Source organism: Thermobia domestica, chromosome 7 (genome assembly GCF_964235325.1).
Source record: "Thermobia domestica chromosome 7, izTheDome1.hap1.1, whole genome shotgun sequence".
NCBI lineage: Eukaryota > Metazoa > Arthropoda > Insecta > Zygentoma > Lepismatidae > Thermobia > Thermobia domestica.
The window spans coordinates 191,704,720-191,719,416 of NC_137460.1; the positions used below are offsets into that span (position 1 = coordinate 191,704,720).

General features: G+C 35.9%; 1 protein-coding gene across 4 annotated transcripts in view; it reads left to right on the top strand.

Moving 5' to 3' along the window:
* Nf1 (neurofibromin 1) overlaps positions 1–14,697 on the top strand; it is a 234,845-nt gene that overhangs the window by 79,969 nt on the left and 140,179 nt on the right. For 3 of the 4 annotated variants that reach the window (XM_081765704.1, XM_081765708.1, XM_081765707.1), the window contains one exon: positions 13,216–13,359. In XM_081765704.1, coding sequence (XP_081621830.1) covers positions 13,216–13,359 — 144 coding nt within the window. The remainder of the gene's footprint in view (positions 1–13,215; positions 13,360–14,697) is intronic. The other variant, XM_081765706.1, reaches the window with a different exon arrangement.

The following is a 14,697-nucleotide window of genomic DNA, read 5'->3' on the forward strand; positions in this document are numbered from 1 at the left end:
AAATCTATGGAATTTCGGAGGAAACAAGGGGCTGTTACGATGGCAGTAGAAAATAAGGATAGGAAGCGAGTCAACGAGAGAAATGAGGTCATAGGAAGGGGGAAACAATATGTTGAAGACTTTATATGAGAACATGAATAAACCGTGTAGCCTAAATGTTGAAGTAGAAAATGAAGTAGGCGAGGATGATAAAGGATTTAGTATTCTTCGGGATGAGTTTGAAAAGGCTATATCCGAGATCAGGAATGGAAAGGCAACCGGAATAGATAACATACCAATCGAATTCATTAAAAATGTAGGAGACAAGGGAAAGAAAGAATTGTCCCGACTATGCAATGAAATATATGAAACAGGAGTATGGCCAAAAGACTTTCTGAAAACGATCATGATACCGATGGCTAAGAAATCGAACCCAAAGAGATGTGAGGATTATAGAACTATTAGTCTCATATCTCATGGAGCTAAAATTCTTCTCCAAATACTGAACAGAAAGTTATATGCAAGAACAAATGAAGAAATTGAGAAACAGCAGTTCGGGTTCAGAAGAGGCAAGGGCACAAGAGATGCAATTGAATTATTAAGGGCCGATCGGTGAAAGATTTATAGAAAAAGAGAAAGAGGTGTATGTTGTATTTATTGATCTAGAAGAGGCTTTTGACCGCGTGAATTGGGAATTATTGTTGGAGTTTTAAAGAAGATCGGGTTGGAATGGAAAGATGGAAGACTCATAAGAAACTTGTACATGAACCAACAAGTAAGTGTTAGGATAGAGGAAGAAATGACGGAAGAGAGTGCAATTGGAAGGGGGAGTTTGACAAGGATGCTGTCTCTCGGCAACACTATTTGTCTATCTGCAAGAGATAGTGAAAACGAGCCTATATGATGACAACATTTCGGTAGGATGTAGAATGATTAGACGCATAAGATCTGCAGACGATATGGCGCTTGTTGCAGAATCTGAAAAGGAAATCAATAAAATGTTAGAAAACCTGAGGATGGGCTTTGAAGAATATGGGATGAAAATAAATGTTAGACAAAAACCATGGTGATTGGAACGAAGAGTGTCAAGTATAAAAGTGGAAGGGGAGCAAATAGAACAAGTGAATAGTTCTCGATATCTGGGTAGTACCCTTAGTAATGACATGCAGTGCGAACGTGAAATCAAAGCAAGGATAGGAATGGCGAAAGAAGCCTTTTGGAGGAAGAAAACTCTGTTTTGTTGGACCTTGAATAAAGAGTTGAGAAAAAGACTCATAAAATGCTTCGTTTGGAGTGTTGTACTGTATGGGGCGGAAACGTGGACATTACGTAAAAGTGATGAAAATCGACTGGAAGCCTTCGAAATGTGGGTGTGGAGAAGAATGAAAAGAATTAGTTGGGACGAGCGGAAAACGAATGAGTGTTAGAAATGGTGGGGAAGAAAACAACACTTTTAGATATTATTAAAAAGAGGAAGAGAAACTGGTTGAGACATTATCTAAGAAGAAATTGTATCATGAGGGACGTCCTGTAGGGTATGATGGCGGGAAGGAGAGGGAGTGAGCGTAGGAGACTACAATTAATGGATGATATAAAATCAGGAAGATCATACGTGAAGACGAAAAGGTTAGCGGAGGACCGTGGAGCATGGAAGCTTCTCAGCTGCGGCAAGTGACCTGCCAATAAGGGCAAAATAAAAATAATTAATAATAATAATAATAATAATAATAATAATAATAATAATAATAATAATAATAATAATGATGATGGTGATGGTGATGGTGATGATGATGATGATGATGATGATGATGATGATTATTATTATTATTATTATTATTATTATTATTATTATTATTATTATTATTATTATTATTATTATTATTATTATTATTATTATCAAACACTGGATGCAACGTTAATAGGCTAAAGCATTTGTAGTGCAACCCGAAACCAATTACAAGAGGAGAGATTCATTCGTAGGTTAATGACTAGAATACCTTCAGCATCAATGGGAATGACAGTCACCATTATGTTGGGACATAGAAAACTATGCTTCTCATTGTCAAGTACTTCAAGAACTCACCAAACATGAACGTGTCCTGTGCAATCAGCAGATGCAAAATATACTTTTTTCTTTCTTTCTTGAAACCTACTATCTATGGACTTACCTACCTGGACATATTAACGCGATGGTGCGCCTTTTCATTTCTACGTTAGTTTTACTTTGAGCTTTTGTGTTTATAGTTCAATGTAAGTAACATTTCCTTTATTTCAACATACAGGGAGTCCATTAAATCCTGCAGGGATGTAAAACTATAACTTGGAAACTACGGAATGTATTAACAAATACTTTTTGGTGTACTTACAGAAAGGTTCAAAGTTTTGTTTCAGCTACTTAAGGTTCATCGCCAAATCTCCAATTGTGCACCATTCACGTCCAAACACTCTTGCAGTCTTTTTTGGGAAACCAAGAATTGCGTGTTGGCGGTGCTCGACTGGAATGTTCAAAATCACATGTTATTTTGTTCTTAAGATCGTGCAGATTAACTGGCTTCTGCGAATACACCGTGGTCTTCACGTGTCCCCACAGCCAGTAATCATAAGGCGACAAATCTGGTGATCTTGCAGGCCAAGGTGTGGGTCCTCTTCGGCCAATCCATCTCTCCTTAAATTCTTCGTTAAGAAACTGTCGAACTTGAAGGGCATAGTGCAGCGGTGCCCCATCCTGTTGCATGTGGACCTCATTAAGGATGCCTAACCTAGTAAGTTCTGGCAAAAGTAATGCCTATAGCATGTTCAGATAATTGTTACCATTTACCGTCTCTTCCTCGAAGAAAAAAGGGCCGATAATGTGGTCCATTGAAACAGCACACCACATATTGACTTTGGGACTACCCCGCTTGTGTTCCTCGAATTCATGTGGATTTTCCACCACCACCCCAAATTCGGCAGTTGTGCCTGTTCACTTTTCCCGACACATGAAATGTGGCTTCATCTGAAAACAGAAATCGAGACAGAAGGTCACCATCTTTTTGAAAGCTGGTAAGCATTGACTCAGAATTCCATTCTCATGTCACAGTCTTCCTCTATCAGCTCGTGCACAAATTTTAACTTAAAGGGCCGGACTTTCAAATTCTTCCGTACGATCTTGTGTAACGTTGACTTCGGTATTCCCAGTTCCAATGACCTACGTTTAAGCGACTATATTGGACTCCTGGCTACGCTGTCCTGCAACGTGTGAATCACATGATCACTCGTTTCTGGCCTTCTACTGCGTGGTAAATCTGACACACTTCCCGTTCCTTTGAACTTCTCGTACCACCTCTTAATACTTGTTTCTGCTGGGGATGTTTTCCCATACGTTGTTTGGAACTTTCTCCGCAGTGAAACGCAAAATTTTAATTCCGCAAACCACAAAACACATTGTGCCTTTTCTGTAATATACGCCATCTCAAGTCACGTGATTACCAGCGCAAACGTCATCAAGCATTGTGGCCAGAAGAAAACTTTAAACTTCCCTTCTTCCAACCCCAAAAAATTATACACTTAAACGTAACGGTTTCAAAGTTAGAGAGTTTTACTTGCCTGTAGAACTTTATGGACTCCCTGTAAAATGTCAACTGCTTATAACTAGCAATCTCAAATAAATTTTGGACATACAATTTAGTCCAATGAACTACAGGAGTATAGGTCGTCTTTTAAACTATATCGCCACAGTTTGATTATATTACCTACTACGCTCTCATAAGGAGAGTCGATCGGGCTGTTTTTCCTTCTTTTGAGCCTGTGATATAAAACCACAGAATTCTGCCATATGTGAAACGCTTTGACCAGAAGTGCGGAACTCTGCCATTCCATAAGGGCGAAAAAATATTGACATTTTTGTTTATAATTGAACCCGAGTTCTATGAGGAATTGAGCAGTCTTAGCCTATGTTCCTATACGAAAGAAAGTTGGATGAGTTGGAAAAGCTAATGATGAATTATTGTGGCGTTACGACCAATGAAATTGCCAAAATACATCAGCTCCATCTTTTGAAACAAGCTTAACATCAATAGTCATATAATTTATCAACTGCTGACCTTACGTGTGTCTTAGGAATTTTAATCGGATTTCCTGGAATGATTTCGGCAACTAATTCTGTTGCATTCGATTGCCAGACACTAAATGAAGAACTTTCTTTTCACGAAGATTTGTACGTGTTATTTGTCTTGTTTTAAAAGAAAACATTAAAACCGATGCAGTTTGTTCTGATTTTACGGTTTCAAGCTTTTATTCCTAACTTAGAACAAACTGGGAATCAGTGCCTAAGAAACCAGGTAGTATTTGGAGTACTTAGTGAAGTTGCTTGTCGTCAGTTACTGACGTCACAAAAGCTTATGTTCCAGGAGATTATCAGTATCATTGTGTCAGTAAAAGAAGTTAATGCTCAGATACCACTTTACTTGTCAAGATAATTTCACTCACAAGATGTTACAGATTTTAATCTGATGTGTTGTTCTTCTAATAGTCAGAAATCTTCACAGTTAACTTAACAATCATATCAAAGATCTTACAGGCTATCTGATGGAGCGTTGTAGAAAACTATGTACTTTTCTTTTTTTTTTCTTTTTTCTTTTTTTTTCTTTCTTTCTTTCTTTTTTTTTTTCTTTTTTTCTTTTTTTCTTTTTTTTAAAGGAATAATGCCTTAGAATGTTATGTAAAGTGGTGAGAATGTAATGGTGTTTATTGCACACATCTTGTCCAAATACATCTAGATATATCATCGAAAGAAACCAAGGGCGAGTACTAGTGTCCTGCTCAACTGTATAAGTGCGAGACATGTACCATGGACAAAATGAAGTTTGAATATCCCAATGTACATGTGGCTTTACATGTGGCTTTTCAGTCGAAATAGAACAGGCTGTAGTTATACGGCATTTCATATCGTCGAGAGTTGTTGGTATGTCCTTGTACACGGCGTCCTTTACCATTCTCCACAGAATAAAACTCTAAAGGGGTTAATTCGGGAAAACGAGCTGAACAGTTGGTTGATCCTCTTCATCCACTTCTATGATAAGGAAACATTTCGTTGAGACAGACCGTGGTGAGTCGTGGACCGTGGGCTAGGCAACCGTCGTGCTGGAATCATATGTTCCTTCTGGTCTCCAGTGAAACATCAGTTGAAGGTAGTTCCTTAGTAAGTCGTCATACTTTCGTGACTCTAGTACGTCTTCAATAGAAAAAGCTTTATGATTGGTTAGCCCACTATTCCACACCACACATTTACTCCACGGATGCTGTCGCTATACTGACATAGTCAATGGGCATTGTCGACAGACCAATAATGCGTGTTTCAGGAGTTCACCTATTCATGACTAGTAAATGTTGCTTTGCCAGAAAGCAAAATGGAAGACAAATCAGGTGGATTTTAGTAATACCCATTCACAAATTTGTTGACAATAATCGATATGATAATAGTTTTCATGTATCTCCTGGTGGAGTGACACACAATACGGGTTAAATTTGTGACGGTGGAGAATACTAACCTGACCCGCTTTCCCTGTTAAAGATTTGTTTCTCGTACGACGACGAGGTGTTACATATCCGGTATCCCGTAGTTCGTTAAAGAGATTCACGAATAATTGACTGGTTTATGTCTGTTAAAGTATTTTTCAGCGTACACCGTACACGACAGCACAACATTCTTCCTACATTCGCCATACAGTAACATCGTACCGGCTTTTTCAGCATTCGAAGTTGTCTCCGTGTACTAAACACATGCAATAAACAATTCTCACCACTTGTACTTTCTTTACATGGTATTCCAAGGTATTGTCCCCTTTTAGAAAAATTACATTGATTTTTTTTTTTTTTTTTACCAAACTTTATCGACTATGTGTTTATTTATTTGTTGTAATGGGCTATAAATATAAGCTCTTTTATACGTTTAATGTCCGTGAAAATAGACATCGATTATATATTCCATTTATATATATATATAAAACGCATTAGAAAGCTTTGTTGCCCGGTTACGAGGAAAAAAAGACAAAATTGTTCTTAAATGTTGTTTACTAGGAATTGATTATTTAAAATTGTCGAACTTCTCACTAGTTTCACTGTTAGCATTGAGAAGACAAAAGAAGGAACGGTTGCTCTTGAGTGTAGAATGACTCTAGGTGAGATAAACTGATATAGGATACATCAGTACCTATACTCTTTACATGTGGATTTCTTGTTTTATTATACGCATTTGGGGCAGTAAATATTTTACGCCCAGTTGTGCTTTTTCTTGGGCGTGAAGGTGTCGGTAATTGTACTAAACTTTCATTCTGGCTTTTAATGTTGATTCCATTCTGTTCATATAAACACAGGCATATGAAGCTCTTTACGTTCACATGAAGAAATCCAACTCCGATTTGGACGTTGTATAGAAGTTAAAACAAAATCATCAACATTTCTACTGCCTGTAATAAGAACTGAATAAGAGAATCAACCTCGTAGAACATAATACCGTGGAAGGTGTTACACACTCACATATAAGTGTATTTAGAAATACATATATTTTATATTAGTTTATTGTGTCGTATCCTCATATATTCTGTATTCTTACATTCAGTGTTTACAATGCTAACTGTATAATTGGGGAGCATTCGATGATTTTAGTTAACTCTTTTAGTCACAATATAGAAAAGCAAGTTTGTACTTGTATTCACTCATAGCTGTATGAATTCTATCTAAACTTCGATTGGCAAATATTAATGTAAGATGTATTATGTATTAATCTACTATATATTACACAAATATGAATTCAAATAGTTTAGGACGCAGTTGCTATAAATCAGTTGAGAGTTATTTACGATTATATTACCTAAAATATTGACTAGAATAATTGATAGTAATTGAGGCCTTGAGCGACAGACAGGATTAAGCCACACTCTGGAAATTGAAACTGTAAATAAGCAAAGTAAATAATATAAACAATAAACAACCAAGAGCACAAAATCTGCGAACGGTTTCGGGGCACTCTTAACTTTTTTTCAGCACATCTGAAGAAAACTTTAGCACAGTAAGGTACTGAGGAAGAGGTAAGAGTGCGTCTAAACCATTGAAGAGTTTGTGCTTTTGGATGCTTTAACGTGTAAGAATTATTATTTACTCTTAATAGATATACGTTCCATCGTATGATTAGTAATTAACAAAACAATGTCCTTCTGTTTCATTATTGAGTTCTCATAATTAAAATCTTTATCGAAGAAAACATGTTGTTAAGTGGCAGGCTAATGAACTATATGGTATAAAATTTTGAATCGATTTGTGGCTTAGTGCCTGCTGTCGTGCAACGCTTTACTTCATACCTTGAAGATCAAATTTTTCTTTCTCTTTGTAATTTAGCGTTGGCCCTTGGAAGAATTTTTCGCGAAGCGCAGTCCACGAACCTTTTGCTCAGTGTATTGCATGTGATCTTTTTAAAATTCGTTTTAGTCTTACCTATTTACTTCCACTCACATCTTCGTAGTGTTTCACTAACCCTCCGCAATCTGCACAATATATTTATTCTTCGTTTCTATTTCTTAACAATTGTCTCTTGTCTTTCTTAGTAGCTGTAGATATATTCTATTTAGCTGTAGAAAGTATTCCTTTATTGTATACTCTTGCAAAAGAATATTTCTGATATTTGTGGTTGCTTTCTGTTCAACTTATATGTTAAATCCAAAATGTGAACTGTCCGGATTAGAATTAATTTTCAAAATTTTAGTAACTCTGAAGCACCTGGGGAAAATACCGGATTATATTTAAAAATAAAGCAAAATCTTGAGTGCTAGCATTCCAGTGTATAGTGTGACTGTTGTTATTTATTATACGTGAAAAACATAGTTCCTAAATGTAATTCATGATTAAGTACACAAGGAACAAAGTTGCTTACTTATGTAAATTTTTGGTCGAACTTCCTTGATTCTGATACGTGACTTGTTAGTGATGTAATGAAAATGTTTCCCTAATAATAATAATAATAATAATAAAAGTTGAACGAATTTTCTTCCAATTATCCATCTGTTATAAATTCCTTTATTTTAATGGCTAGTCAAAACTTATTGAATTAAATATTTTGGCTAAGAGAGTGTCGTCAGCAAGTGATTAAAAAATAAAATAAATAAATAAATGAAAATGATAGTAATTGCAGTTTTGGTTAGTTGTGATATTATAATAGCTTTCTCTAATTGCCTTTATTAGATAAAAATGCTTAAATGTACGTATAACTAAAATTTACACTAAAGCACTTTAATAATTAGTGAATAGCTGTCGTAACGTTTTCATTGGTGCGCTTATGAACTTTTAGAACTTCCACATCACCCTGCATGTTAGGAGTGATCTAAATCTTGTCCTGGGAGGAAACGGCAGTACTTGGGAAATAGTATAGGTGGTTCTAAGGAAAGAAATTCATATGAACATGAGTACGATTTTGAACGATGACCGAGATATGAACAGAAATTAGAATGAAGTAGAAAAACGTGAACAACATCAATGACATACATAACATGGAAATTTAAGGGTAATTGGATAAGTGAACACTAGAAGAAATTAATTTGTTATTACATTAACTTGTGGTGTAGCAGTAATAAGTACATGAGAATTAAGTTATTAAGCAAGTAATTAATGGTGAAAAGTACATTGTTAACACGCGCTGGTTAGCACTGATGAACCATTGTAAGGAGGTTAAAAGGCCACATAGTATGTCACAGCAGATTCTCAGAAATGCCGTCACCAAATACCAATTCACTTTTCAGCACATCGTAGAATATTTATGTTGGACTACGAAGTTCTCGATTCTGTTCGTGGATTCACTCAGCAGCGTTCATAACGCAACCTTGTAGTTCATCCTTTGTATTCCCCCTTTCCCGATAAACGTCCTGTTTAATCCACTCTTATAACCAGAAATCAAGAGGGGTGAGGCCAGGAAAATGAGGTGGTCAGATAATCAGACTGCCATGACCAATTCATCGATTAGGATACGTGATATTCAGGTGTTCAATGATGAACTGGCTGACTTGAGCCGGTGCTCCATCATGCTGCAAGATAAGTTTTATCCTTTCGTGAAAAGAACATTGTCTAATTGTTCGCTATACATTCCGTCAAAATAATTTTGTAACAGATGAAAGATCCGTTGTACATTCATGTGTTCATGAATGATAGGGGGAGCCAACAAGAATTTCGTCTACCATGCCACACAAGACGTTTATGGAAAATCTGTTGTGATTCCCTGTTACAAGGGTTGAATTTAGGTTTCTCCGAGTCTAAGTATATCTAAGATGTCTATTCATACCAATACGAGTGAAGATCGGCTGATTAGTGATTAAAATGTATGGCACTTGCACTGCATTGTAGAGCATCCAATGACAGAATTGAAGGCGGGAATCGTAATCAGCAGAATGTAAGTGGTGCATTGGTTGGTTGTGAAATGAATACAAACTGTCCACATGTAGTGGTCACCACCACTCACGAGCACATGGAATACCCAAATGGGCTGACATTCGTCTTGTACTTGTGGTAGGACTTTGTTACACCAAGACAGTTATATCTTCCTATTCTTCCACTGATTGTTTAATTTCACGTTCGAAAGTCACTTTAGCACTGAGAACTGTTCCATGCTCTCGCAATACATGAAATGCATGAGTAAACACTGCCTTATTTGGTGTTTTGCGTAATGGAAAACACCTCCTATATTCTTCAAGAGCCGCATGAACACTTCCATTACAAAACCCTTACATAAACACTATGTCCATATACTCCTCATTTGCGTATGTGGGCGCTGTTTTACGGTAACCTTTGTGGGAAATACTTCGGAAATAAGTTAGATAGCAGCAGCTCACAGATGTGCGCGTTTTCCAGGTGTTACACTTCGATGAATAACTGTGTCACGAATGCTGCCACCTGTTGACAAAGCGAGCTCTGTATGAAACATTCAAAATCATTGACTACCATTTTAAATGGTATGAGCTTCGAAACTACTATTTAGTAATTGTCAGACAACGTGATGGTTTACTTACTAACTATTACGTAGCCTCTACCTACTTCAATAAATTATTTACTTCAAAAACATGAAAACATGCATTGGTTTGGGCGCGGCATTTTTGTTTTTGTTCGTGTCTCAATTATCTTTCAAAATTATCATGTTCATACAAACTTTTTTGCTTAGAATCACCTATACTGCCATTTCCCAAGGATATTGAGATTACTGCCATTTCCTCGCCCTATATATATATAAATTTATTTTGACACGCCCTAGGAATTTTTGAACTAATACAAAAAAAAAAAAAAAAAAAAAAAAAAAAAAACGCTAAAATTTCATACTATGCAAGTATCAACAAGAGGACATGTATGCTAACCCAACATAAAGTTGTAATTTTTTGAAACGCACTACGTCAGGTTATTACATATTTCAAATCTACTTGTTAAACAGAAACTTGTATTTCCACATTTGATATGCAATGTTGCAAACTAGAGATACTGCAGTATTACAAACATCGAGAAACAAACAAATTTTGGAGGGTTCTACAGCGGTATTACTCAAGCGACACGGACGGGGTGACACACATCCGAAGTATCTTAATGTCGAATACTACGGTCATTGTATGACATATTTCGAAAAAGTAGAATTAGCTTTACAGAGATTTCAAAATTTTATTTTTAAAAAAGATTATTATTTCGGAAAAGTGTTTACATAAGTATCACATCCAATTACGCAGATGGTTGTCAATAGAGAGAAGGATTATAGTACCATTTGCAGCATTTTGTTAATTCAAACCATTTCGGAGATATGAAATAAAATTGTAAAATTTCACATTAAAATGACGTATTTGTGGGAACTTACTAATACTTTTTGACTTACTTTGCTTCTGTGATAATTAATACGTTTTGACTTACTTTGCTTCTGTGATACTATAACAATATTTTTTGCTAGGTTTAATTCTAACAAGTTCTAGGAATTACATAGTTTTTAGCAGTGTTGCAAACTTCAACAATTTTTACCATATATCCAGAACGGTGTAAGATACTATGTTTCTGTAAATGCTTATGATTTTGTCATTTGTTGAGAGCCACCTGGCAGTTGAATGAGGCACTTATCTAAGCAGTTTTTCGAAATAAAGATTCCTGAAAAAAGTGAGATTTTCGATCTTTTGTATTTTTATTTCTGCTCATTCGAATATAATCATATGATAATCCATGATCGTAGTATTCGAGACAAAAGAACTTTAGATGTACATTGCTCCATTTGTCTGTTTTTTTTTTTTTCCTTCCTGTTATACAGGCTATCAAAATTTGGATATTTCTGATATTGTAACATGTTTACTTTGTAATACTGCATAACAAATCTAATATTGTAAGTTTTCGTTTAACATGTAGATTTGGAATATATAATAACCTGAAGTAGTGATATTTGAAAAAATAAAAATTTTGTTGGGCTGGCGGCAATGTTAATCTGGTGCTATCACAGAGTGTGTCAATTTCCCCCCTGCTGATACTTGTATCGTACAACATTTCAGCGTATTTTTCTATTAGTTTAAAAGTTTCGAGGGCGTATCAAGATAAATGGTCCACACTGAAACTACTGAAATGTTTGTATAACAAAATCAGGCGATTCATGCCTAAATAACGTAGGTACTAAAGTTTAAAATAAATGAAATTTGCGTTGATTCTTCATAGATACCAATAATTAATGCATACATGTAAAAGGAGTCGTTCTGATTGACTGATCAGGGCCCAGGCCAACCCGCTTGAAATTTGGGCAAGACATAGAATTTGTAATGTAAGATCCCAGTGACGAAAGATTTTGGAAATTTGACGGGAAAAATCGAGAGAAACAAACAAATTTTGGAGCGTTCTACAGCGGTAATTACTCAAGCGACACGGACGGGGTGACACACATCCGAAGTATTGTAATATGGAATACTACGGTCATCGTATGACATATTTCGAAAAAGTAGAAAAATGAGTGGGGGTTGTTATTCTTAAAATAATTTATCCGTATTTCGAAATCCGTTAAGGTTAGAGACATGAATTTTTGTGTTTGAGCTTTTAATTTAAAGTAATTACAGATGTGTTTCAGTGTTTTTTTTTTTTTTTTTTAATATTTTCCCTACAAAGGAAGAAAAAGGGCGGGAAGAAAAAGTGTGACGGTTGCAGTTATTAAAATAATATGTCCATATCTCAGAATCCTTTAAGAGTAGAAACATGTTAATTAAAGACGTGTTTTAGCGTTTTTCTTAAAATCTTTCCCTTAGAAGGGAAGAAAAAGGGTGGACGTTGCAATTGTTAAAGTAACATGCCCATATCTCGAAATCCCTTAGGGTATGAGAAGTGTGAGGTCGTAGGCCAAGCAGATGCGGAGGTCTAGGGGCGAGAACCTAGTGATTGTATAGATTAAAAGTGTTAAGTGTTTAATTTTGCAGCTTGTGCTTGTACTAATGAATTCCTCAGCTACATCTTGTTTTCATAGATAATATTAATTATGTGCTAATATACTGTTTTCTTACCGTTCAGTGCAGAGAAGCTTTATTATCGTATTGCTTTTCTTTCTTAAAGAAATTAAGATAAAGAAAACTGCCTTGTTGTGATACGTCATGCTGTATTTTAAGTCAAAGAACCGATTTGACTGTATAGAATCTGGATTTCCTTTTAGATAAGACACTTGTTTCAGTTAACCATTTTATTTAGATAATAGAAATTAGGAAATTGTTTTTGACTTGATTGAAACAGTAGAACTAATATTACGGAATACTGTTGTGTTAAAAGAGGTGTTGCTAGCACAACATATAATAAACATTGAATAGTAGACACGGAATAACATTTCACGGCTCATAATAATAACATGTAAGCATTTCTTAGAAGAATAATAATAACTAGCTAACAAAAATTGACTAATTAGTGTGCTTCATCTCGAGGGTAGGCGAAGTATCGAAAAATTTCTCTGTTTGTACCGTACACGCCAGATGCGTCACATTCAGCACATGAACTAGTACTTTGCTAACAAACGGTTTTAGCCTATTTCTGTATGATTGGCTCTGTTGTACTCAAAATTTTGGATAAGCTCATCAAGAGCCTTGGTTTGATGTATAAGTTGTTTAGAAAGCAACCATGTTTATTGTTTGGAATATTCTTTTGTTAGTTTTTTTGAATCTTCTATTTTGTGTTAACACACACCTTTAGTGTCTTTCCTAAGAGATCTCCTTGTTCTTCTCACTCTCCTTCAAATAGGTACTTGGAGTTCTCTTGCATTTACAGGGAGTTGGATCAAGCCTGTATGGAGGCTGTGGCCGCATTGCTACGAGGATTACCTCTGCAGCCTGAAGAATCTGATCGAGGGGATTTAATGGAAGCCAAGAGTCAGCTGTTTCTAAAGTAAGGAAATCATAATTTGTTCTCTTTAATTGTTCATAATAAAGTTGTGTGTGGCTTTCATTATAGCAAATCTGTTCAGAGCGTCAAACGATTAGGAACATCTTTGCTTGAATGAAATATTATCCGTCGGCAGTGGTTTGAGAAGTTGCTAGATACGCCTATTTTCTTAGCTCTTGTACTAGAAAGAGGATCACGATGAGAAAGGATTATGACTTTTTTTTTTTATCCTTCACAGATAATTATGAACTTCAGTTGTTCCCTTTAACATATTGAAGTGTTTCAGCAATAATTCAAGACAACTGTAAACTAAAACAGAATTTTTTACTTAATTCATATATACTTACTTAGTGCATATTTATGTGCATAATGTTAATAAACTATATCGACATACTGAAAGAGGTGATTTTTCACATCGAAATAAGAGAAAAAAGTTCCTGTGGACCTGTGGGGGGAAGTGCATAGTTTCACAGCTAGGACCGTCCAAAATCGTGGAAAGATAAATTTCGACACTAATTATTTCCAATTTGAGAAACCACGGCGTGGCGGTCCATATTAGCGTAAAGAAAGTCTCACATACGACGTCCAAAAATGCATATTTCTTCAATGTACAACGATATGCTCCCAACAGAATTCTCAGATATGCTCTGACTTTAAGGTGGGTCCAAAGTAGGCAAAAGGTAAGACGTGTGACAGCAGTTAAAAAGGAAATGCTTCGGCGGGAACTCGGAAATGTTACAAATCGCCAGCACCATTGTCCCGTGTGTTCGGCATAACGCATGCTGCGATGTTTTATTTCACGCTTATACATAAAAAATATGAAATACATATCACAGCACGCGTTATTCCGAACAAAAAGAGAAACTGTTGAGTTGGCAATCCCTAATATTTCTGACTTCCCGCCGAACAACCAACGTGGCGCTTTCGTAGCTACATTTCACAGCTACTTCTCTTCCCTCTGTCCGATGAGATTTAGTGGAAAACCTTTTTGTGTACATTTTAACTGTATATGATTGTTTCCATTTTCTGGAGTCAGGACTGATATTCAGGATAAGCACTAAGAAAGAGGAGTGAATTTTGTATTCACATTCCCAAAATAGAAGTTTGAATATTTACCCTATGGCGTTTTTTTCTCCTTCAACTGAGAATCTTATTTCTCAGCCTTGTCCTTTCAAAGACAAAAATTGTATGTGTGCGTGTAATAGGATCAGAGTGACAGGTATCATAATTGGAATGTTCGTTGTCAACTGTAACACTCGAACAACAACTTCTGTTTTCGTAGCAACCAAATTAGTCCTTCACCTCACATTCTCTATTCTCAAAATTTGTAAGGGGAACTAC